The sequence below is a fragment of the Panthera leo genome, chromosome C2 (assembly GCF_018350215.1).
Source record: "Panthera leo isolate Ple1 chromosome C2, P.leo_Ple1_pat1.1, whole genome shotgun sequence".
Classification (NCBI taxonomy): Eukaryota; Metazoa; Chordata; class Mammalia; order Carnivora; family Felidae; genus Panthera; species Panthera leo.
Genome location: NC_056687.1, coordinates 83,920,791 through 83,944,348, shown reverse-complemented (window position 1 = coordinate 83,944,348; position 23,558 = coordinate 83,920,791). Strand labels below are relative to the sequence as shown.

Sequence of the window (23,558 nt, the reverse complement as noted above, 5' to 3'; positions counted from 1 at the left end):
CACAAGTGGGGAAGGAGCTGAGAGAGGGAGAGAGAGAATCCCAAGCAGGCTCCTCACTGTCAGCACAGAGCCCTATGCAGGACTCAATCCCAACTGTGAGACCATGACCTGAGCAGACATCAAGAGTTGGACACTCAACCGACTGAGCCACCCAGGTGCCCAATGTTAAGCTTTCTGTGTCTATTTTTTCCTGGGATACACTGTGCTCTTGCAATCTGCAACTTCAAACATTTATCTTAAGCAAAATCTCTAAAACCATCAAATTTATCTTCTTCCTATTTTTGAACTCTCTACTTCAGAGGCACCAATTATCCTTATTTTAGACAATCTGAATATCTCCCATACCTAGCAGCTGCCCTATCATGGTATGATCTTATTTTTTATCTGCATTAAATGCTTATTTCAGTTCTTTTCTCTTGAAGATAACTCATTTTTCAGCTCTATTTTGCCTCTTACTATTTGTTACTGTGCATTGCTTTGATACTCAATTTGTTCACTCATAGGAATGAACTCTCCCATTCACCTCACTCTTTCATTATAACATTTCACCCCTGAGTTCTGGTTATATGGAATTCACACTCTTATTAAGTGATTCTCAGCAAAATCAATTGTCAGGGATTTCTGTTTCTTGAGTTACGTTTTCTTTGTATTTTATCAACTATATTCCTTTCTAACTCTCCCTCCTTTAATTGTGGTAAAATATACATAACATAAAATTAACTGTTTTTTTAATGTTTTATTTACTTTGGCGGGGGGGGGGGGGTGTGGGGAGGCAGAGCGAGAGGGAGATGCATTATCCAAAGCAGACTACAGGCTCTGAATTGTCAGCACAGAGCCTAATGAGGAGCTTGAACCCACGAACTGTGAGATCATGACCTGAGCCAAAGTGGGACGCTTAACTGACTGAGCCACCCAGGTGTCCCTTAACTGTTTTCAAGTGTACACTTCAGTGACATTAAGTAAATTCACAGTTTGTGCAACCATCACCACTATCCATTTCCAGAACATTTTTCATCTTGCCAAACTAAAACTCTGTAGCCATATTTTAATCTAATCTTATTCTTACATTCTTTTGCTGCAATAATTTTGCATAGTGGTCATGCACCTTGTTTCATCTTGCTTATGCTTGGGCATTTCATCCATGACATTGAATTTCCTTTAATATCATCTGGGTAAATTAGGATATTTCTTCCCATTGTGAGATCAGTTAATGTTTCCCATTGAACTACCTATTTGGATTCTTTCTTCTTTTCTGTACCTTGGGAATTAGCTATAGTCTGGGGGTACCCTGGGATTTGGGGTTGGTTCCCCAGTTCACTTCTATAAGTCTCTGTGTTTACCCTGCTTCCTTTTCCCAGTAGCCATTTTCACTACTCCTAGATGAGAAGAGATAAAATGACCAAGCTTTTTCTCTCCAGTTTTAGGAATGGTAGTATGTGTTCACAGGATTTTTTTTTTTCTCTCATATGGCTTCTTGGTGTGTGTGCTAGGGAAGCAGGTGTCCTGCTGAGCTCTCAACTCTTCCTCTGAATCTTGTTTCTTTTTTGTTCACCAGTTTTCAAAGTGTGTTGCATTAGCTTATATTTCCACTGCTACTGGTGATTTTTAAACACCCTTTCCCCTTCCACCCATCTACTAGATAATGAGGAAGGAAAATTCTGTGGGGAAAATTTAGTCACTATTTTAACTCTACTTTTTCATTTTATGTATTTCTGTAATACTTAAAACAAATTTAAAAATTTAACAGAATTTAATTTAAATACTTGTTTAAGTATTCAAATTTTAAATCATCTACATATATCTTTCGTTTCCATTTTTTTTTCTTAAAAATTAAGAATCAGTACTGCAGAATAAATTATAACCATTTTAACCAATTTACTGTATGGGGCAAAACCAAAATTGGGCAGACATTTCTACACATTTGTTAATCAACGTCTTGTCTGTTTATGTAATTCTTTAATCACATATTTGTGGAAAACCTAAAAACAATAACAATTCTAAACATAATTAAGTAAATTATTATATAATGTTGACAGCATATTCATGATAGCAGCCATAATAATGACACTTTGCAAATTTAATAGCATAGAGAAATGCTTATGATGCACAGGTAACAAAGGATTTCAAATTGTGTACTCTGTATGCTTCCAGTTAGCAAAACAATACTCATGAGAGGGAAATACATCAATATGAACAATGGATGGTTATTTCCAGGTGGGCATTAGTGAAGGTTTCTATTATCTCTAGGTGGGTTGCAGAGGGAGGGGCGAATTCAGGATGCCCTATCCTCAGCAGAAGAGAAAATGGAGTTGAAACTCGCCGGACAGGCAAGCAGCAGGTACACTCACTAAAGGCAAGGGTCAAGCGCCTGCCAGCCCCGCCCCGCCCCCCCACCCCCCTCCCCGGCAGGGCTTCCCGGGGTGCGCATAGCAGCCTCCTGCCCCGACGCCAGAAAGCGACAAGCAGCGCTCTGCAAGGAAGCCTCGGGCCCCTGGACCTGCAGCCGCAATAGGCAGACTCGGAGGCAGCTCCAGAGGGATCCAGGGGCGGAGAAAGAACCTCTTTCCAACAGGTAGCTGGCCGCATTCTCAATCCGAGACCCTCCCCGGAACTCACGCAGAAAGTGGGCAGAACTGAGAGGCCGGAACGCATCCGGGCTTTATTTAGCAGTCTTTCAAAGGACAGCTTTGCTCTTTTTGCTTACTAGAATGTTAGTTCACGGTAAATTAAAAGATAATTGGCGGGTGTGTGTGAGGGGGTACACAACAGGACTCTAAGCAGCAGCCACTCTAAAGAACTCACCGAAGATGGTAGAAAGGAAAATTGAACTTAAGTGAACTGCCTTATCCCCCTCTCCTTGATTTTAATTCCGCTTCTTTCCCGTGTGCTGTGGGGGAAATGTCCACACACTAGAAGAGGAACGTTCCTTTAGTCATTCTACAGGATGGTGAGGAGCATGGTGAATAAGCAGCTTGTGCTCTACAGTATAGAACCTTTCAAGTACGGGAGTCAGGAACGGGGTACTTGTTGATGCCTGCTGGAGGGACCGGCTGGAGGGACCGGCTGGAAGGGCCTGCTGGAGATGGAGAGAGAGAGCATCTCTCCAAAGGCAAGCCCTCGCTGGTAAAACAGTTACTTTGGGAAACACCAGGTCCTCCCATCCCAGATTTTCATCAACATCAACTGTTATAAGAAGGAAACAGGAATGTCCTGACACTGTAAACGTCGTCAGGGGCTCTTGAAGCTCTCTTGAACCTCTGCCCTCCCCACCCTCACTTCTGAGAAAGTGGAGACAGCTAAAATCCTTCCAGGGAAAGCCAGTACATGCCCTAGGTAAACAGTGGTTATACAGCTGTTGCCAACCTTCATACACTTCCTGTTCAAAACAATGAATGGCACCTCTGGCAAATACAGAAAAACAAAACTACCTGTTAGGAAAAGCAGTTGAAAACATCCAGAAGCCCATTCCTCCCCCTTGTCTCTGAAATGAAAACCTCGATTCTCCCATTTAAACAATGTAATAGAAAAGCACAAGTAACATTCCAAGCCATATTTGATAGACTTTTTCTTCCCCGTCCGGTCAGGAACCTCCTGGTTTATGATGTTCTTGATAAAGCTTTGCTTAAAAGGAAAAGTGTGTGATAATCTGGCGTAGATCTACCTGTTCTGCTTGCCATTCCTGATCATTTTTGATGCTTAGCCTGCATCCCCTCCCTACTGTGGCCCAAATTAACAAATGTACAAGTATAGACTAGAATCAAAGAAAATAAAGACAAAGCAGAGAAAAAAAGCGTTAAGAAGGCAGACAACAAATGAAGGTGAAGAATTTGGATCTTCTTTCGTTTGGCAAGATCTTTGATATGTCCTTTCTATTTTTAAAAAATGAAATGTTGGGGGACACTTGAATGTCTCCATCAGTTGAGCATTCGACTTCCCCTCAGGTCATGATCTCAAGGTTCATGAGTTCGAGCCCCACATTGGGCTCTGTGCTGTCAGTGCAGAGACCACTTTGGATCCTCTGCCACCTGCCCCCACCCCCCCCCCCCCCGCACCTTCCGTGTTTCGCACGCTCTCTCTTAAAAAATAAACATTTAAAAAAAATGAAATGTTGGGAAGCTATCTAGTTTTTTTTTTTTTTACTAATAACACATTATAATAGCATAGAATGTCTTTTTAAATTTTTTTTTTTAACGTTTATTTATTTTTGAGACAGAGAGAGACAGAGCATGAACAGGGGAGGAGCAGAGAGAGAGGGAGACACAGAATCTGAAACAGGCTCCAGGCTCTGAGCTGTCAGCACAGAGCCCGATGCGGGGCTCAAACTCACGGACCGTGAGATCATGACCTGAGCCGAAGTCGGACGCTCAACCGACCAAGCCACCCAGGCGCCCCTAGAATGTCTTTTTAAAAATAATAGTCTATTAACACCATTCTGTAATTCAAGTAAATCAGGAATTGGGCACAATTCAGGAGCTTTAAATGACTTTAGAATCTATTTTGAAATGGATTGGTTTTTAAAGAGGTAATATATACATTTTAACTAGATATTGAGACTCTTCAAAATGTGTAAGAAAAATCAGTGCTGTTTGAAAATGTTGTTCTACAATTCTCCCTTTGGGTATTTGCTCTCTCCCTCTCCCAAGCATGTCCCTACTTCTTATCCCTAATTCTCAAAGCCAGCCCTCTATTACCAGGTGTGGAAGATGGAATTCAAGCCTATGGCACAGCCTCCCTATGCCAACAGGAGAAAGTGGTGGCTACATTTTAATTAGCCTTCAGATGGCCCCTGGGGGAAAACTGGGTTTCCTAATAAGATTGGGAGGGTGGGATAGGCTACTAGAAGAACTGATTCCTTCACTTCAGGCTGAATATGAAGCCAGAATTCCCAAGGCCTTAACCTTGCACACTTTGAAGAAGGTGGGGCTTTACACGCGTTCATATCCTCTACTGGGCCTCTTTCTGGCCACCAGGCATGCTGTTAGCAAAACGACAAGCAGTCCTGCGATACTCAGGCCCACGGCCACAGGGATTTCTCTCCTGTTTCTGTCACTGAAGCATTCATCCGCTGCAATTGAAGTCAGAGTAACAGGTGTTACAGGCTGGCCACAATGCTGGGAAGTGATACTGCCCCTGCCTGCCTCAGCCTGACAGAGAAGGAAACCCAGAGAGAGACGGAGCTGCTGGGCTTCCCACCTGCTGCCTCAGACACACAGGTGAAAACGAGGAAGATAGGGTCAGCGCAATGATCTGAAATGTGCAGTGTTTGTGATCACTTAAGGACTAAATTAAACTGCAGATACCCAGTCCCCACATCCTGGAAATTAGTTTTGATGGATTGGAGGTGGGGTCCAGGGGATTCCGATGCAGCTGGGAGGCAGATCCAACTTTGGGAAATCTTGGTTTGGCCTAGAGAGTCAGGATCAGAACTGTAAGCCACAGTAAGTTCTGGGGTCATGTTTCCCAACTCTGGAAACAGGGACCTGTGTCAAATTGCATGGCCAAAGTTTTCTATTCAAACGCTGCTTCTTACAGTGGCTGCCGGACAGTCTGGGGCTGGAGAAATCATTTTCAGGCTCTGGGATTTTAGTTCCCTAAAATGGGTTGAGAATGTGGGAGGCTGAGAATTGGATGAGAGGGTGAGGGAAGGAGGGGGAAAAATGAAAAGATAGTTTTCTACATCTCCCTTTGGGCACTGCTAATAGAAGTCAGGTGTATGTTGCTGAAAGGTGTTATTTCTCATCTCTGCCACTACCAGGTTTCATACACCTGCTCACTTCCTGCTTCACAGAGGTTCTGAGCCGGAGGAAGAGCAAATGCGTACCTCATTTAAGGTCACATGATTAATAACAGAGGCTTTTCAAATCCTCATTATGAATTTTTAAGTTTCCCCAGATTGGAAGTTTTCGGATAAGATGACAGAGTGGGGCCAACCTACTAAGAAATATTACTATTTTTATCTTGGTGCTGTGGTAAAGGTCCAAAAAGGAGGCAGAGATTTTAAGACTCAGACAAAACCTACAGAAATTAGGGGATCTGAGGCAAGCCACACTTTATTCCTTCTTCTGCTCAATGCTTCCCAGCAAGTATGTCAGAAGTGTTTTGTAGGCACATCTTCAATTTTATAATGGAACTCAAAGAGAAGTTGGATTCACATTACAGAAATTTAAGTTACAGCTAATCTTCCAGCTAAATCTGTTTATGAAAACTGAGAGGTAGTCATAACGTCATTAGTTATTATGAAAGGAATGTTTTAGAAACTGAAATTCAATTCCTGCACATATGTAGAAATCCTTGTAACCCATTTTCCCAGCGGGGAAAAAAAGGACTTTTTCAGAAAGTCAGCCTGGTCTGTCCCTGGCCTTCTTCCTAGGACCTGCTTCCCTCTGTGGTGGTTAAAACTCAAAGCAGAAGTTGCATGGGAACTAAGGCCAGCTACAAGGAAGCTCTAGTCAGGAGAACTGAGTTCATAATTGAAAACAGGGTGCCCAACAGAGTATATTTCTATCTTGAAATATTCCATCTTTCTCTTTTCCCTCTGCAAGTGGGAAAGAATCTATTCTGAAATCTTGAATTTTAGATATTACTAATACTCAGGATCTTTAAAGTCTCTCAAAATACCTGAGTTAACTAGTACTCAGTAGCTTGTAAAGAGGAAGTTGTAGGTGGTATTTTCTGACTTTTTGATTCAGTCAGTGAGTGTGTGTGTGTGTGTGTGTGTGTGTGTGTGTGTGTTGGAGGAGTCAGAATACATGTTTTAGTCATATAAAGAGAACATATCCTGCTGTGGGAGGACAAGGGTGGGTTAAGGTGTCTGATTTTGAGGTTGGTTGACTCAGAGGAATGGCAGGAGGGGAACTTGGCCCTAAAAGCTTTATAGAATCATACTATTCTAGGAAGCTCATGTGATTCTTGTCCCTTTGACAACTGCACACACAAAAAACAACTTGATACTATCCCTGGGTCTCTGAAGTTTATGTTTGTGACATGATGAAGATTTAACTTACCATTTCCAAATTGGTCGTCTTCAAAATCAAAGGCTTGAAATTGGACATTCATTGTTTTCAGTTGAAGCTGGGTTGACAGCTGGATGCTCTGCTCACTCACACACTTGAAGGAATGCCCAACCACAGTCTCAAACATCACCATAGCACTTTTCATTCCTTGGTAAATTTTCTCTGAAAACACAAAGATGAATTATAGACACATCAGAATCTTGGCATATATCCAATGAGTTCCAGCGGTTACTGGGTGGCCCATGTATAGTTAAATGGCCTTCATTTACATATGGCTTTCAGGGGTTCTGCCCTGTCCTCATGAAAAACCACTCTTCTGCTCTTGGGGACTTCTTCCTGTATTCTGTAGCATGTGGGGGCAAAGTCACATGAATTAGAATGTGACAACATTGAAATGAGAACTTTTAGGACTTTTTCTTCAGTTGTTTTAAGTCATTGGGGGCAGTGGTGGGGACTATTGTCAGTGTTTGGGGACTACAGAGAAGTGCCCAGAAAAACTTCAGAAACAAGAGAAGATCGCTCTCTGTGACAGTCACATGAACCCTTAATGAATCAGAATAGACATCCAAAGTCTCCAAGTGGAGCATTTACATATTACTAGATTATATTAATACAGCAAGAGGACAGGCTAATCCCATCATTAGGAAGGGTTGTTACATCCATCCACATGGAAACAGAGAAGGGAGAGGCCCATCTCTGCCCATTTAAGTGCTGCTGGGGAGAGAATGTTCTGCTTAAGGACTGGCCCTGTTTGTTTCCTGACAGGTACGCCCGCTTCAAGGTGGATGGGGCTAAACATTTTAATCATATAATTAACTCCATTTGCTCTAATTTTACATTCATCAAACACCCTTCTGATTATACTTTGCTTCTTGAATGGGAGAAAGTTCACTGGCCAGAGGACCCAACTATCTAGTCCCCTTGGCATGACGGTGTAAGAAACAGTTGCATGAAAAATGCACAAATTTGCATTCTGATTTTATGCATCAATTTCATGACCTTGGTTTAACATCAGCCTCCTTGAAGAAACAGACAATACATAAGGGGGTGCTGACAGCTCTCATGATTGAGGACCAGACTATGGACCTTAGTGAATTCACCCAAGTGTGCCTCCAAGGAATACCCATGGGCTATTAATAAGGGAGCTTGTGAATTCACCAAAGTTGTGCCTGCAGGGAATACCCATGGGCTGTTAATGAGGGAGCTTGAAAGTCTCCCTCCTTTTCTGTCTCTGTGGATGTGTTGCCTGTGCCTAAGGTAACATCCCACATTAAGGGTCTGCTTGCTATGTGCCGGGTGCTGTGCAGGTACTCTACGTGTACCTTCCTGTTTAATTCTCATAACAACCATTTGAGACTGGTTCTACTTTCTCCATTTTACAGACAAGGAAATGGAGATTTGGAGAATTGAAAACATTTGCCTAAGATTCTACAATTAGTAAGTGGAATTTGGACTCAAGCAATCTGATTGTAGAGCTTGCTATCTTTTTTTTTTTTTTTTTTTTTTTTTTAAGAGAGAGGGAGAGAGAGCATGAGCAGGGGAGAGGGGCACAGGGATAGGGATAGAGAGAATCTTAAGCAGATTCCATGCCCAGTGCGGAGCCTGATGTGGGGCTTGATCCCACGACCCTGGGACCATGATCTGAACCCAAATCAACAGTCAGATGCTCAACCCACTGAGCCACCCAGGTACCCCTCTAGAGCTTTTTATCTTAACCACTACCCGATTGCTGTCTCCTGCCATTACTGTACTATTTACTGTAGACTCTTCATTGGCACATGCAAATGTCCTACATGATGTACTGAATTATCCATGTGTACTACTATACCATGTGTTATACCCCAGGGTAATTGTCTACTACTACTACTACTGCTGCTGCTATCACTCCCAATAACATTACAACAGTCACTACCTCTGTAAGTACAACTGACTACTGTTACTAATACCATCACCATCACCACTGATGTGCAAATTGTCATTATTGTGACTACTATAGCTCCTGCTACTACTGCTGAGCCTGGATTATTGGGACCTAGAATTCTTTAATCCCCTTTCTCAGCTTCTAACTTAGCTTCTGGTCTGACTTATCCTTCCCTTGCTTCTTGAGACATCACTACCTTATTCCTGGCTAAAATTTGGTCCATGCCTAGTGATAACATTAGCTAATTTATGTTAGCATTCATAATATTTATTCCCCAGCCTATATGAGTTTACTTGTCTACGTGAGTTACTATGTGAAAGTGAGTTGTCAACTATGACATCTTACTTACTTTTAACCAATAATCATTGACAACATCCTCTTGAACAATATCAGTATCATATATCTACTATTCTAGATAGACATTTCTCCACATTTTCATTTCCTGGCAAGTTTCTTTAGTATAAGCTCCTTAATAAGATAAGTTTAAGCCAGTCAAAAGATAGAAGTTTAAAAAGGAGAAAACAGACATGAAAACTGTTTGTACAGTACCTGGCACCTAAGAGGTGCTTAACAGTGGTTTGTTATCTAAGTCTGGGCTTTCCAGAGAAACGTCTGATCCCTCTGAGCAATTCCCCCAACTTGACTGGGAGCATTACCTTTCTAGACACGAACACTGTAGGAGTTCTCTCGAATGACCCCACTGAGGGCAATTCTCTATGTAGCAACTGGACTGAATCTTTATAAATATAAACCATGATATATCATTTTTCTATACCAAACCCTCCAATGACATCCTTTTACACTTTAGACTAAAATTCAAAGTCCTTACCTTGCCCTACCCACAAGACCTACATGCTCTGGCCTGGATGCCCCACAGATCTTCTCTGCTGCTTGGCTCACTCTCTTGCTGACCCCTGAACACATGAGCAACTTCATTCCTTAGGACTTGTGTATCTGTTGTTCCCGCCACCGGAAAAAAGCTTCCCCAGGCCCAGATGCCCCCAGATGAGGTATCTCTCTGCTCAAACCTCACCTCTTCAGAGAGGCCTTCCTTCTTAGAGGGCTTCCTAAAGGTCTCACTTAAAATATCTTTCCAGTCCGCTCCACAAGGACCTGCTTGTGTTTGCTCATAGAACTTAATGCTACTTAACTATTATAATTTAATGATCTTTTTATGTTCCTTTCCTCACTTCTAGAATGTAAGTTCCATGACAGCAGGGACTATATGTTTGGATAAATGGATTTCTACTGCCTATTAGAGGGCTTGGCACCCAGCTGGCACTAACTACATTTTTGTAGAATAAATGCATAATTTCAAGAGTATAGAAAAAACTGCACCATCAATAGCAAATCTGTCCAAAAGTCATTAAACTCTTTATTGTTGCTTTAATGATCTCTGCTTTAATGATATCTGACATAATTTAGTCCAACCTCCTTCGTGAGCAGATGAGCAAACTGAAGCAAACAAAGATGTAGTAAGTTCACCTGCTTTAGTCTATTTCTCCAAAGCAGCATCAAAGATTAGTAAACTCAATGGACTGAAAAATGAGTGAACCAGAAGCACAGCACCAGAGCTGGTAGAATAGCCTTCTCTGACTACTTACCTGGATTTGAGACTGTCAAATAGGCTCTCACTTCACTGATATAATAGGAGTTTTCATCCTGTAAAACAGCAGTGTGTTAACCTTTGGGCAATCTGTTTTTATGTTTACGATCCTGGTTTACAAACTTTATTAAATCCTGGATATGGGGATTTGGGAGTATGCTGGTATCGAGCCATAATTGTGTTTGAAAACTTCAAAAAAACTTCAAAAAAACTATTCAAAATAAATAATAAGTAATGGCTTACCCTTGCCCCCAAATGTCTGTACTTCATACTTGCTGCTATAGCCTAAAATTCAAATTCCACCAGCCCAGAGTCCCTTCAGGTGGACCAAGTTTCTTCTTGTTAAAATACATACACATCTGGAAGATGGAGAGGTTGGAGGGGTATGCAGTAAGCTTTTACTAGTAATTAATATCTTAGGGTAGAGATTCAAACTGAGACCACTCATCTTAAAGACTACCATGGGTAGACTTCATGGGGCTCATAAACTCTTTGGGTGTGCAAAATTTTACGTGCATTTTCCTGGGTAGAGTATCAATTGCTTTAAATAGATTAAAGGGTTCATGTCTCCAAAATGACTAGATAGGGCCACCATGAGGGATTCTGGAAAAAAAATGATCTCCTCTGAGATCACTGGGTGTTCTCTAGAAGAAGACCCCAAGTGACCATGTTCAGAAACATAAGGCAATGTTCCACATTTATTTAGGAATTGTTCAAAAACAAAATGAACCATTACAAAATAGCCCTATAATCTCCTGAGAGACTAAAGGTATGACATTAAAGGGAATTGAACTGAGATATGAAAGGGTAAGTTTAAAAAGGAGGTTTTGAGTTTTCTTATTTTTTATTTTTTTTATTTTTTGGAGGGGGAATTTAAAGTAGGTGATTTGTTATTATTTGTAAGCATTCATTAGAAAACTATCCATGAGTAAGAGTGAGCAACCAAAATCAGAATCCAAAATGGAGTTACCTTTAGAAGTTCCAAGTCTAGTCATTAAAGAAATTAGTAATAATAATCTTGACTATATTACAGTCCATTTGTGTATTATTTGTAGATGAAATGATGATTCCCTATACAATATAAGGCTTCCAGAAATACAAACTGTTTTAGTAAGGTAAGCTAGCTGCTATTGACACATTCAACTCTAGATCCTATAATTCATCGAACAACACCTACCACATACTGGCTTCTTACCTTATGCCAGGCACTGGAGCAGACACTTCTATGCCATGCCTTATTTAATCCTCACAACAACTATGAGAAGAAATAAAGGCTCACTGACATGCTCAAGGTCACAGCCCTAATGGGTGGCAGGGGAAGATATGACCCCAAGCTTCTTGTCTCCAAGTCTAGTGTTTAATTCCTCTTATATCCACTCCACACCAGGAATTGTTTTAGGTCATAGAAAAAGAAGAAGAAGAAGAAGAAGAAGAAGAAGAAGAAGAAGAAGAAGAAGAAGGAGGAGGAGGAGGAGGAGGAGGAGGAGGAGGAGGAGGAGGAGGAAGAAGAGGAGGAGGAGGAGAAGACCTGGTTCCTTCCTTCTACATACTCAGTCTTAGGTCTCAAAGGCAAGGTAAACAATGTGCTTGAACCGTCCATTTGTTTTAGAGAAAAACATCTGTGACCCAGGCCCTTCTTGGGTCACTTTCACAAACCACTACTCAGATTATTCTTTATTTGGGGTCCTTTTTAGCATATAAGAGACCTGTAATTCAGGGCTCAAAGTCACTGTTACAAGATCCCTACCCTATCCTAAGAGCAGAAAGGATCCTTTGAAGAGATTTAAGCAGAACATTGGCACGAGCATAACTTTGTTTTTTGAAATTGCTTAGGTGGCAGTGTGAGATTGCTTTAAGGAACAGTAAGAGAACAGTGATGAGGCCAGCTCTCAGGTCCACAGGAGACCTCCTGGAATCTTCCCCTTCCTGTGGCATCTGCTTGATCTATTTTCACATTAGGAAAAGCTCTGTATTTCTATAAAAGCTTCACAGTTTACTAAGTGCATGCTTTCACCTACATTGCCTCCTTTGAGCCTCACAACACCCCCCTGAGAGAGAATAAATATTATCAACCCATTTGGCAGCTGAGAACAAAGAGGCTCAGAGGAGTTAGGCATCTACCTCTAATTCACATTCTTTGTAGGCAAGACAAAACAAAATCTGGTCTACAGGATCCTGCCCTACATTTTCCTCTGTGGGATATGTGGGTTTAGACAAAACAAATTCGTTGTGCAAGAATTTTCTTTCATATTCCCTGAAATGCAGGTGTCCATATTTAGCCATCTATTGGAAGTAGGACCAGCTACACAGTTTGTGGGGCCTAGTACAAAATGGAAATGTAGGATCTCTTGTTCAAAAATCATTTAAGAATTTTAGGAGGTGACAGCAAATCTTAAGCCAAGCAGGGGCCCAGCTGACTGCACAGGTCACATGCTCATGAAGCCAGCCCTGACAGGAAGAGCCATTCCTGCTCCCCAGCTCTATAGGCCCAATGCCAAAAGTGAGACCTTCCAGAGCAGATGGCAGAGTGCTCACATTCACTGTTAAGTTCACCTTAATGATGTAACAGGACAGTCTGGAGCTGGTATCCAGGTTTCCTTCCATTTTGACTGAGTCAAAATTAGCCAAATGTTTCCTAGGCCTGAGCTGATGTCTATTGTTATGATAAAGGAAAAGCATTTGTTAGGTGAATTCATGTAAACAAAAGGGCAGAAGGATGTTTAGTATCCTTGAGATTCCTAGTTTTATAAAATTTATCCTACTGATACCAAATGAGTCTTATCTAGACAATTGTGCCCACTTTTTCTGTACAGTTGTAGTGTCACAGGATGTTCTTAAAGAAAATAAAATTGTCTTTTTTTTAAAGTAATCTCTACATCCAATACGTGGCTTGAACTCACAACCTCAAGATCAAGAGTTAATATACTCCACCAACTGAGCCAGCCATGTGCCCCCAAATTGTCTTTTATTTAAACTAGAGCAAAGCACTTATTTTTAGATTCAGAAGTTCAGAATTTAGCATAATTTGAACGGTAGTGGGGCTGAAGTTTATTAAAAAATTTTTTTAATGTTTATTTATTTTTGAGAGGAAGACAGAGCACGAGTTGGGGAGGGGCAAAGAGAGAGGGAGACACAGAATCTGAAGCAGGCTCCAGACTCTGAGCTGTCAGCACAGAGCCTGACATGGCCTCAAACCCATGGACTGGAGGTCATGACCTGAGCCAAAGTCGGATGCTTAACCAACTGAGCCACCCAGGTGCCCCTGAAGTTTAGTTTATTTTATTTTATTTTATTTTATTTTATTTTATTTTATTTTATTGTATTTTATTAAAACATTTTTCAATGTTTATTTATTTTTGCACACATGTGAGAGAGAGACAGAGTGTAATTGAGGGAGGGGTAGAGAGAGAGGGAGACACAGAATCTGAAGCAGGCTCCAGGCTCTGAGCTGTCAGCACAGAGCTTGACGTGGGGCTCAAATCCATGAACCGTGAGATTATGACCTGAGCTGAAGTCCGGTGCTTACCCAACTGAGCCAGCAGGTCCCCCTGAAGTTTATTTTATATAAAGGGTTGGCAAGTTTTTTTTTCTTTTTTATGTAAAAAGCCAGTCAGTAAATATTTTAGACTTCACGGTTCTGTGTAGGTGACACTCAATTCCACTACCGTAGCCCAGAAGCAGCCACAGACAACACATAAACAAGCAAGTGTGGCCACGTTCGAATGAACTTCATTTATAGACACTGAAATTTGAATTTCATATGATTTTCATATGCTATGCAATGTTCTCCTCCCCCTGCCCAAGCCATTGAAAAATGTAACAGCCATTCTTAGGCTGGAGACTATAAATTTTTTTGGTGGCAGCCTGAATTTGGTCTGAGGGCCACAGCTTGTCAACTCCTGGTGCCCACCATCAATGAAAAACAAGGTTGCAGAACAAATCAGTTGGTAATGAAACGTTATAAAGAGAGTGGTTAACCTCCTATTTAGGAGAACAAAGCTTTGCTAATAATTTTTAAATACTAATTTAAAAATATTTTTTGTTCCCATGTAGCTACTTGAATTGTCAAATCTTTGTGAACATTCCAAAAAAATTTTTTTTATTTATCCAGAAGGATGAGGAAAATTATAGCAAGATTTACCTCTTAGTTTGATGTGAAGATTAAATGAAAGAATCCATGTAAAAAATGTACCACAGAGTCTTCACACGAATTTTAACCAGTGTAGGAGCGCCTAGGTGGCTCAGTTGGTTAAGTGTCCGACTCCTGATTTCAGCTCAGGTCATGATCTCATGATTCATGAGATCAAGCCCCATGTAAAGCTCTGCATTGGCAGTGCGGAGCCTGCTTTGGGATTCTCTCTCTCCCTCTCTGTCCCTCCCCCACCCTCACCCACAAATAAATAAACAATAAAAAATGTAACCAGTGTTATTCACAATGGAAATAATAAATTCAATTGCCCCTTCTTAGTAAACCTCTTTCATAGCACTCCAATGAGCATTTTTTGTCTATTTCCTAGATCTCAGATCTACCACAGATAGAGAACAAGCAAGTGAGGTGAGCTTCGACAGTACTACTGATTAAAGAAACAGCTGAAGCCTCAGCTCTGGGGAATGGGAGTCAGGTGGGTACAGAGGAGGGGCTGGAGGGCTTGGGAGCTTCAAGCAGATAGCAGACTTAACCCAAAGTCCAGGGGAAATTACAAGTTATACATCATGCACTTCATAGTATCTGCTTTCTCCTTTGAAGGCCACAAAGTGATTCTCTGCCAGATGGTTTTTTTTTTTTTTTTTTTTGCATTTGGGGTTCAGGTTGGAGAGTGACAAATATCAACCATGCTGGATTCTTGAAAACAAAGTGAAAATCTTTTGTGTATCCATCAGCATTGACAAAAGGGGGCTAAGGACTCCTAACAGCTAAATGTGGTACTTCAGTACTTACAGTGTGTCCATTTGAATGGATCACTTACAAAAGTCCCATTTCACCATTCAACAAATGGGATGCTGACACAGTGGCTCCTCATTGCCAGTATCTAAGAGCTCTGCAATATCTCATTAGAGAGGTCCTGATTCCTCAAGGGACCTAAACATCCTCCTTAGCAAAGGACCAGGTCCAGAGCAAGCTAGCCAATCAACTTGCTCAGGAAGGCAGTATATCAATGACCTTGAGGCCCTGGGTCCTCTCCTTAACTTCAGCAAAATGCACTGTAGGAGTTTCATAGTCACAGATATTCAGGATGTGGATTTTGTCTTCAACATCGATCAGACCTTTTTTGCTCAGCATTGTTGTGACTACATCAAGAAACCTTTGCTCTGTATACAGCAAAAGGAAGCGAAAGAGGCTGTTTCTTTGGAGCTGCTGATCTACTTTTTGGCAGCTTGGCCCAGAGTCTTTGTGAAATTTAGATTCACCCCTTTATTGATTTATTTCCTCATCAAACATTTGCTAAAGACATACTATATACAAAGTCAGGGCTGAGCACTGTGAATAATCACAGACATGCCTTCAAGACAGTAAAATGTGCAACAAGTGCATTAATGGAGGTCAGGGAACAACAAATGAAGGGTCAGGAAACCAAAAGAAGAAAGTCTCCCAGTTTTGTCTGGGATGGAGGTGGGGGCTGGGGGGGTGAGGAGATTTCATAGGGTGAAGATATCTGAGCCATCTTAAAGCATGAATGCAAAAGGGCCTGAGGGATGGTAGGGGCATTCCAGGCAGAGGGAAAAGCATAAGGGAAAATAGGGCATGAAATAGTACAGCATTCTTGGGAAGTTCTAAATAGTGCATTCTGAGGGTATTAGCATTTGAACCCTGATAACAGTTCTCAGGAGTTTGTAAGTTAATAGGGCTCCCAATGCCCCTGCAAGGCTCTGGGTATACACCAGGGTGGCGGACAGCATTCACTTTCCAGACCTTGGCTGGCAAAACACTCCCTGACTCAGTACCCCTGCCCCAGGCCACTGATTTCTCCCATGTCCCACTTCCAAGTCAGGGCTGGAAGCCTTGAGCTGCCCTGCCCACCAGGTGGATGAGAAGGGGACAGTGTCGAGCACGGAAAAATAAACTCTACACAAAGTTACTGAAAGATGTTCTAAGACAAACTTATCCTAACAGGAAGGAAGTTGTGGGGAGTGGGGGAAGGGAGGTATATTTATCTTGCACCTGAAGGGTCTGAACAACTTTCAGCTTTGTCGCCTTAATCAAATGAGACACTGACATGGAAAGGTTTTCAGTTCTTTAAACAATGAAATGAGAAAGGAAACCCACCTCTCCTACCCCACTATGGGCCAGATGCCACCCTCAGCACTGTCACATATATTAACCTCGTTCAACTTCACAGCAGCCCAACAAAATAGGGACTCGTTGGCCCCATCTTACATAGGAGGAAACAGGCTCAGAAAGAGAGGTAGAGACTTGTTCATGGTCATGTAGAAATGACATGGATAATTTAAGTCCCAATTGAACAACATCAAGGGACAGTTCAGGATACAGAATTTTCTTTACATTTCTGTCATTGGCAGTATTTCAATTTAAAAACTTATGAATTATCTTACATGTTTTGAAACCTGCAACTATAGCCTGTATTTCTTTTATTTTCTCCTATAATGTCTGGTTCTGTGTTCAGGACAAAGTAGGTGCTCAGTAAACTCAGGCTGTTAATTCAGCCTTGCTCACCAGCATCCATTTGCCATTCTACAACTTGGTTCTCATTTATAACATTTATTATGTTACAATGAACATAAACTATTTTCCAAGGCTCTCTTTTTCTCTAGAGCAGTGGTTCTCGACCAGGCGTGATTTTTCCTCCAGGGGACATTTGGCAATGTCTAGAGTTATTTGGGGTTGTCACAAATGGGGCTGGGTGTTGCTACTGGCATTCAGTAGGTAGAGGCCAGGGAGACTGTTCAGTATCCCACCAAGGCACAAGACAGCCCCCACCACAGACTTATCTGGCCCCAAATGTTAATACTGCCGCTGTTGAGAAGCACTGGTCTAGAAGGTAGCAATGTTTGAAAAGTGGCCAACAGAATTGTTGAGGCCATTTCTCTCGTGGAAGAATCTAGATGGCCTTCCTGCCTAAATGCATTTCACACAGTCCACACGTTAGGGCAGAGCATCCGCAGGCCAAATTTGGCTTACAACTGTGTTCCGTTTGGCCAGCATTGTTCAAGTTTTCAAAAAGTGTGCTGCCAACATTTAAAAATAAAAGAGTCTGGATTTCTGCCTTGTCTTGAACAATCAGAAGATCTGATGACACTGGTTTCTCATTACCTCCTGAGGGAAATGGTATGTAAGCTATTCAACAACTGGTATAGCAAGGCAGAAGCCACTTAGAATGTAGACCCGACCATCCAGAATGAATGTCCACCATAAAAGACAGTGACAGTCCCCAGGGAGAGGTGCCAGCCCAGCCACTGGCACCACCAGGCAGAGCTGAGGAGTGGCGGCCCCTCTGGGGAAGATGGCACTCTCTACCTCTCCCTTTTGTCACCTCACTCCCGAGGCTTGCCTCTGTCATCTCATTACTCCGACATTTTCCTTATGCAGACTTCATGGGAAAGTGAAGTCTTTGTCAAATGCGAGAAAATAAAAAAATAAAGACTGCCTGTTTCACGGAAAAAAATTCTTCCTAGCCTATTCTCTCATTAAGTTCTATGTTTAGCACCTGTGATCCTTGAATTTGTGGCTACGAGTGGCTTAAACAAGTTCTGTTCTAAAATGCAGAAATTCTCCTGAAGGATTAAGGCTGGTGGGACTTTACTTTCTATAAGCCTCTTTGCTCCTCTTATTATAGAGCTAAGGTCAGCTGCTTAAGAAATTGGTGCTGGGGAAAGAAATGAATAAAGTGAATTTGTTTGGAGGGACTCTGGCAAAGCAGCTATTGCCAACTTGGGGCCTTGGATAGGGGTTTTCCTTGCTCCTTCCAGAGATGGGTGGAGGGAGAAATGCACTGCTGGTCCTTCCAGCCCTATCTCTATATTCATTTCCTGTCCACACCTCTGGAGGCATAGAGATTTCCAGAAAGGCAGAGGCTCAACACTCGGGTGGAGTTTGATCAGAGTCCAGTCCCAAAGCATTAGAAAGGCAGGCATAGAGGACATCAGGAGACGGAAAAAAGGAGCAAAAAGAGACATTACAAGGTGCCAAAGAAACCCCTGCTTGATGGCCTGTCTAAGGCAGTGGCCACTGAGTGCTACAAACACTGGAGTTTTCTAATGCTTTCCCTCAGACAATCAGTCACACATGCAGTAGTCTGAGCGGAATCAAGCCTTGAGCTAAAGCATAAGTGCTTGTGCTTGTATCCTCTGCCCTTTTGCTGAAATGACTTTAAAAGAATTCCTGACCCCTCTGAAGGTTTAACCTCAGTTGTCCCAGAGTAGAGCATGGATTCTTCCCTGAATGTTCTTCTGGTGTGAGAGAGTATGTTTTTACCATTTGGTATTGAAAGGAACCCCTTGGCTTCTCAAGTGCATCTCTTCCTATGGAGAAAAGTATGTACATGGAGGATAATGGAGGATAAAGCTTTTGACGCCAACTTAACATCATCAACAACAACAGCCCTTTATTGAACTTTGTTATGTACCAAGCACTGTGCTAGACAATTTACACATTACCATTTCTGATTCTCCCAAGGGTCCCACTAAGGAGGTGTAATTATTTCCATTTTATAGATGAGAAAACATGCCCCAACTAGTCCAAGATCATGTGGCTGAGAGCCAATCTTGACTTGTTTCAGGTCAAAGCCTACACTCATTCCTCCGCAAGATCTCCTACCCAATACCCCTCTAATTTCAGGGGTCACATTTGATAGCTAAGAAGGAGGCCCACACCAAGTCTCAGCAGCAAGGGTTTTCTTAGCACCTCCTCCCAGGCTCTTGCTTGGCCTGTTTGAATGACACTTTGAGAGAAGCAGGGGCAAGTCTCTCCTTTGAGAGTGCGATGACCATCATTGTATCCCCAAGACATTTGCCTACTTCAGTCATTGTAATCATAGCTTCTGGCTATTGAACATCTGCTTTCCAAGTATTGGACAATGCTCTTTACAGAGGTGATCTTTAATTCCTTTCCCCCACTTTTCAAATGTGAAAATAAAGTTTAGACAAGTTAAGTTGCCTGCTTAATGTCACAAGGTGAGCGAGTGACAGAGTCAAATTTGTACCCAAGACTCTCTGACCTCACATCCATAGTATTTCTACTCCACTCTGTTGTCTACCCTTTTCATAATATGGTCTGGGAAACCCAGTGCCAGGTTAGTACCTAAATCTTGCCTGCTGCAGTTGGAAAGAACCCACTGTGACATTTGATCGTGGTTTTAGAATAATTCTGTTTCTGTGTGCCCACTGGGAATTTCTATGAGTCTGTTGATCTGTACAGCTTCCTCCTTTGGGTAGTTTGTAAAGGGCACCTGTGGCTGGATTCCCCAAAGCCAAGCCTCCCCTAAGAGGCATTGAAGCCCTTCTTGGACTGCACAGAGGAGGCTGAAGGGGGAAGGAGGCAAACATAAGATGTTGACACTTCCCTCTTCTCCATCTCCATACCCCTCACTCTTATCAGGGAATATCTCAAAAGGCTCTGAGATCTACTTCCTTTGGAGCTGAAAGTGAAGTGTGTAGTTGCACCACTGGGCCCCAGGGTGAAAGAAAGGGAAAGCAATGCTAGAGCCATTTGGTATGAAGGAGCTCAGCCCTCACCTTCGTAAATGTGAGATTCACAAATCCACCGTGGAAATTCAAGAGAAGGTTGGATTTTCGAGAGCCACAGTTCCCAGAAGACTCCGTTGCATTGGGGTCGATGTTGAAGTATCTCTGAGTTGAAAAAACCTAAGCCAAATAAAATAGATCAGATCAATGAAATGAAGAAGAAAATTCTAGCTAGGGAACCAGGCGCAAAGGCTAGTAAGTGAATCTGAAACTCAAGTCTAGTTTATGTTCACTTGAAAGTTTCAAAGTCCCCAGAAAACTCCTATCATTTCCAAACTGCTTTATGTTCAAAAGAGTTTTTAAAGGAGTTCTCCTACAGAAAGGGTTCCTTGATAGATAATTTATAGCCAGTCTATTCCCAATATACCACATGGAATTTGATTGTTGTTAAATTAAATATGTTAAAAGGTACTACAAGAAAGTGTTTGCTGTCTAATATACTTCAGTTTCAAATGAAAACCTGAATGTGGAAGTTTTATAAAACCTGTGCAAAAAAGAAAGTATTGCTTTAATGGTGATTTCTTCAGTAAAGCAAATAATCTCAGCCCTATCCCCACTCCTTCTAATCTTTTTTATCTGGAATTTTGATACTAATGTCACAGTTGGCTAGAACCATGGAGACTAATCCAAATCTCTCACTTCACAGGAAAGTTGCCGAGGCTTGAAGTCATCAGGAGTGTAAGGCCAGGTTGGGCTCAACACTGAACTTACCCCAACACTCTGCCCATGTTGGCTAAAACTGAGAGGTTTGCATAGTTACAATTTGGATGTGTGCCTTCTTCTATCCAGTCACTATTGGTTTCTGTTTTTATATGTATTCTAAAACAGATTCACTGTTTTTTAATATATGAGGTTTATTCATTTATTTTGAGAGAGAGAGAGAAAGAAAGAGGGTGAGGGGGGGAACAGAGAAAATCCCAAGCAGGCACCCTATTGCCAGCCCAAAGCCCGGCGCGGGGCTTGAATTCATGAACTGTGGGATCACGACCCGGGAGGAAATCAAGAGTCAGTCACTCAACCGACTGAGCCACCCAGGCACCCCAAAAACCCAGGCACCCATTCACCTTTTAATGGAGCACCTTGGAGAAAGAGGAGTCTACAGCTATTTGTTTCATTAAAATATGACACAAGATGCAGGGGGATGTTTATTCTTACCAAGACACACTGCATTCAAACTTTTTGAAGATAGTGTTACAGTCCTATGGCGCCAACTTACCGACTCTGTGTCTTGAACCGTTAGCTCTATCCCCATCTCTGCTTTGATACAGAGCCTGCTTCCATTCAGAACTTGATAAATTCCGGTCTTGGCTGATGAAGGCTGAGGTGCCAGAGTGGGCCCAGGAGCCATGGTGGCAGGTGAGGCTGTTTGGGTGGTATTGTGTGCAGCTGTGGTGGCTCCTGAGGTGTGCATGGGTTGAGTAGACTTCTGACTGGTTGTGCTGTTATGTGGTGAGGTGGACAACATTGCTGGAAGGGTGGTCTGGTTACTGGGTTGGGTGGTTTTCCTAGTTGTGGGGCTGTTTCCTGTTGTATGGGCTGGTGGGGTGATGGTGGTTGGCAGTGAACTTGGCGCTGCCCTGGAGCCAATGGAGGCCTCAGTGCCTGGAGCAGCTGTGTGTGAGTTATTGGGTGTGGCCGGGGTTGTGACTAAGGTGTGGACTGTGGTGCTGGTAGATGGGGTACTGTTTATAGTTTCCAAGGAAGTTGTTCCTAGAGTTCTTATTGTTGTGTGTGTGATTGGGGGTTCAGAGCTGGAGGTTGTGGCAGCTCTCTGAGAGGTGACATGACCATCTGTTGATCTTACTGCTGAAGTTTTGGGAGGTACTTGGTTAGTTGGTTGTAGGAAAGGTTTTGCTATGGCCTGCACTGTTGTTGCAGTTGTAGGCTGATAGTCCGAAGTTTCTGGGAACACTTTAGCTCTTATTTGACTGCCATAATGCAAAATCACTGCAAATTAGGAAACAAAAGTGTTACCACACTCATAGCTCACATTAGTGAGTCCCTCCCCCACCCGCATTTTAATGTTTCTTCACTACAAATTAACACTTTTATTTATTTATTTACTTACTTTTCTCTTTGGGATAGTGACTCTGTTGCCTTCACATCCATATACTCAGAAATGTAACTGTTGGATCACATGGTAGTTCTACCTTGAATTCTTTTCTAAGTTTATTATTTATTTTTTTATTTTTATTTTTATTTCTTTATATAATTTGTTGTCAAATTGGTTTCCATACAACACCCAGTGCTCATCCCAACAGATGCCCTCCTCCATGCCCATCACCCACTATTTATTTATTTTTTAAAAAATTTTAGGGGCGCCTGGGTGGCTCAGTCGGTTGAGCGTCCGACTTCAGCTCAGGTCATGATCTCGTGGTGTGTGAGTTCGAGCCCCACGTCGGGCTCTGTGCTGACAGCTCAGAGCCTGGAGCCTGCTTCGGATTCTGTGTCTCCCTCTCTCTCTGCCCCGCCCCTGCTCATGCTCTGTCTCTCTCTGTCTCAAAAATAAATAAAAACATTAAAAAAATTTTTTTTTAATTTTAATGTTTATTTTTTGAGAGAAAGAGAGAGAGAGAGACAGAGAGCATGAGCAGGGGGAAAGGCAGAGAGAGAGGGAGACACAAAATCTGAAGCAAGCTCCAGGCTCTGAGCTGTCAGCACAGAGCCTGACGCAGGGCTTGAACCCACGAACTGTAAGATCATGACCTGAGTTGAAGTTGGACGCTTAACCAACTGAGCCACCCAGGCGCCCCTACTTTTTAATTTTTGAGAGAGAGATACAGATTGAGCAGGGGAGGAACAGAGAGGGAGAATACCAAGCAGACTCCACACTGTCAGTGAAGAGCCCAATGAAGAGCTTGAACTCACGAACTGTGAGATCATGACGTGAGTTGAAACCAAGAGACATCCCTGAAATCTTTTAAAGATAAATATGATTTTTTTTATTTTTTCCAAACATGCTTATTTACACACAATCATACAATCCCAGGTTTGAAAGGAGTTTTAACAATCATCTAGTCCAAACCTTAATCTGATGTGTGAATTGTACCTACGAATTTGCCATGTGTTCATCCAATGTAAGCATGATTCCCTCCAATGATAGGAGATTCATTTCCCTTCCATTTTTGCTTTTGTTGCCAATTTTTAAGTATATTTATTTTGGGGGATGGAAGGACAGAGAGAAAGGGTGGGTGGGGAGAGAATCCCAAGCAGGCTCAGCAGGCTCTGTACTGCCAACGGGGAGCCCGATGCAGGGTTCGAACTCATGAACTGTAAGATCATGACCTGAGCTGAAACCAGGAGTTGGGTGCTTAACCCC

At 42.3% G+C, this 23,558-nt stretch overlaps 1 protein-coding gene across 3 annotated transcripts in view; it reads right to left on the bottom strand.

Moving 5' to 3' along the window:
• The window catches only part of LAMP3 (lysosomal associated membrane protein 3), a 36,866-nt gene that overhangs the window by 6,951 nt on the left and 6,357 nt on the right, over positions 1-23,558 (bottom strand). The window contains exons 2-6 of one of the 3 annotated variants that reach the window (XM_042956025.1): positions 21,456-22,186; positions 20,231-20,359; positions 10,539-10,596; positions 7,005-7,175; positions 2,551-2,909 (exon numbers count right to left, since the gene is read on the bottom strand). In XM_042956025.1, coding sequence (XP_042811959.1) covers positions 2,830-2,909; positions 7,005-7,175; positions 10,539-10,596; positions 20,231-20,359; positions 21,456-22,186 — 1,169 coding nt within the window. In that variant the 3' untranslated portion in view covers positions 2,551-2,829. Of the gene's footprint in view, positions 1-2,550; positions 2,910-4,602; positions 5,066-7,004; positions 7,176-10,538; positions 10,597-20,230; positions 20,360-21,455; positions 22,187-23,558 lie in introns of those variants that run through there. The other 2 variants (XM_042956023.1, XM_042956024.1) reach the window with 2 other exon arrangements.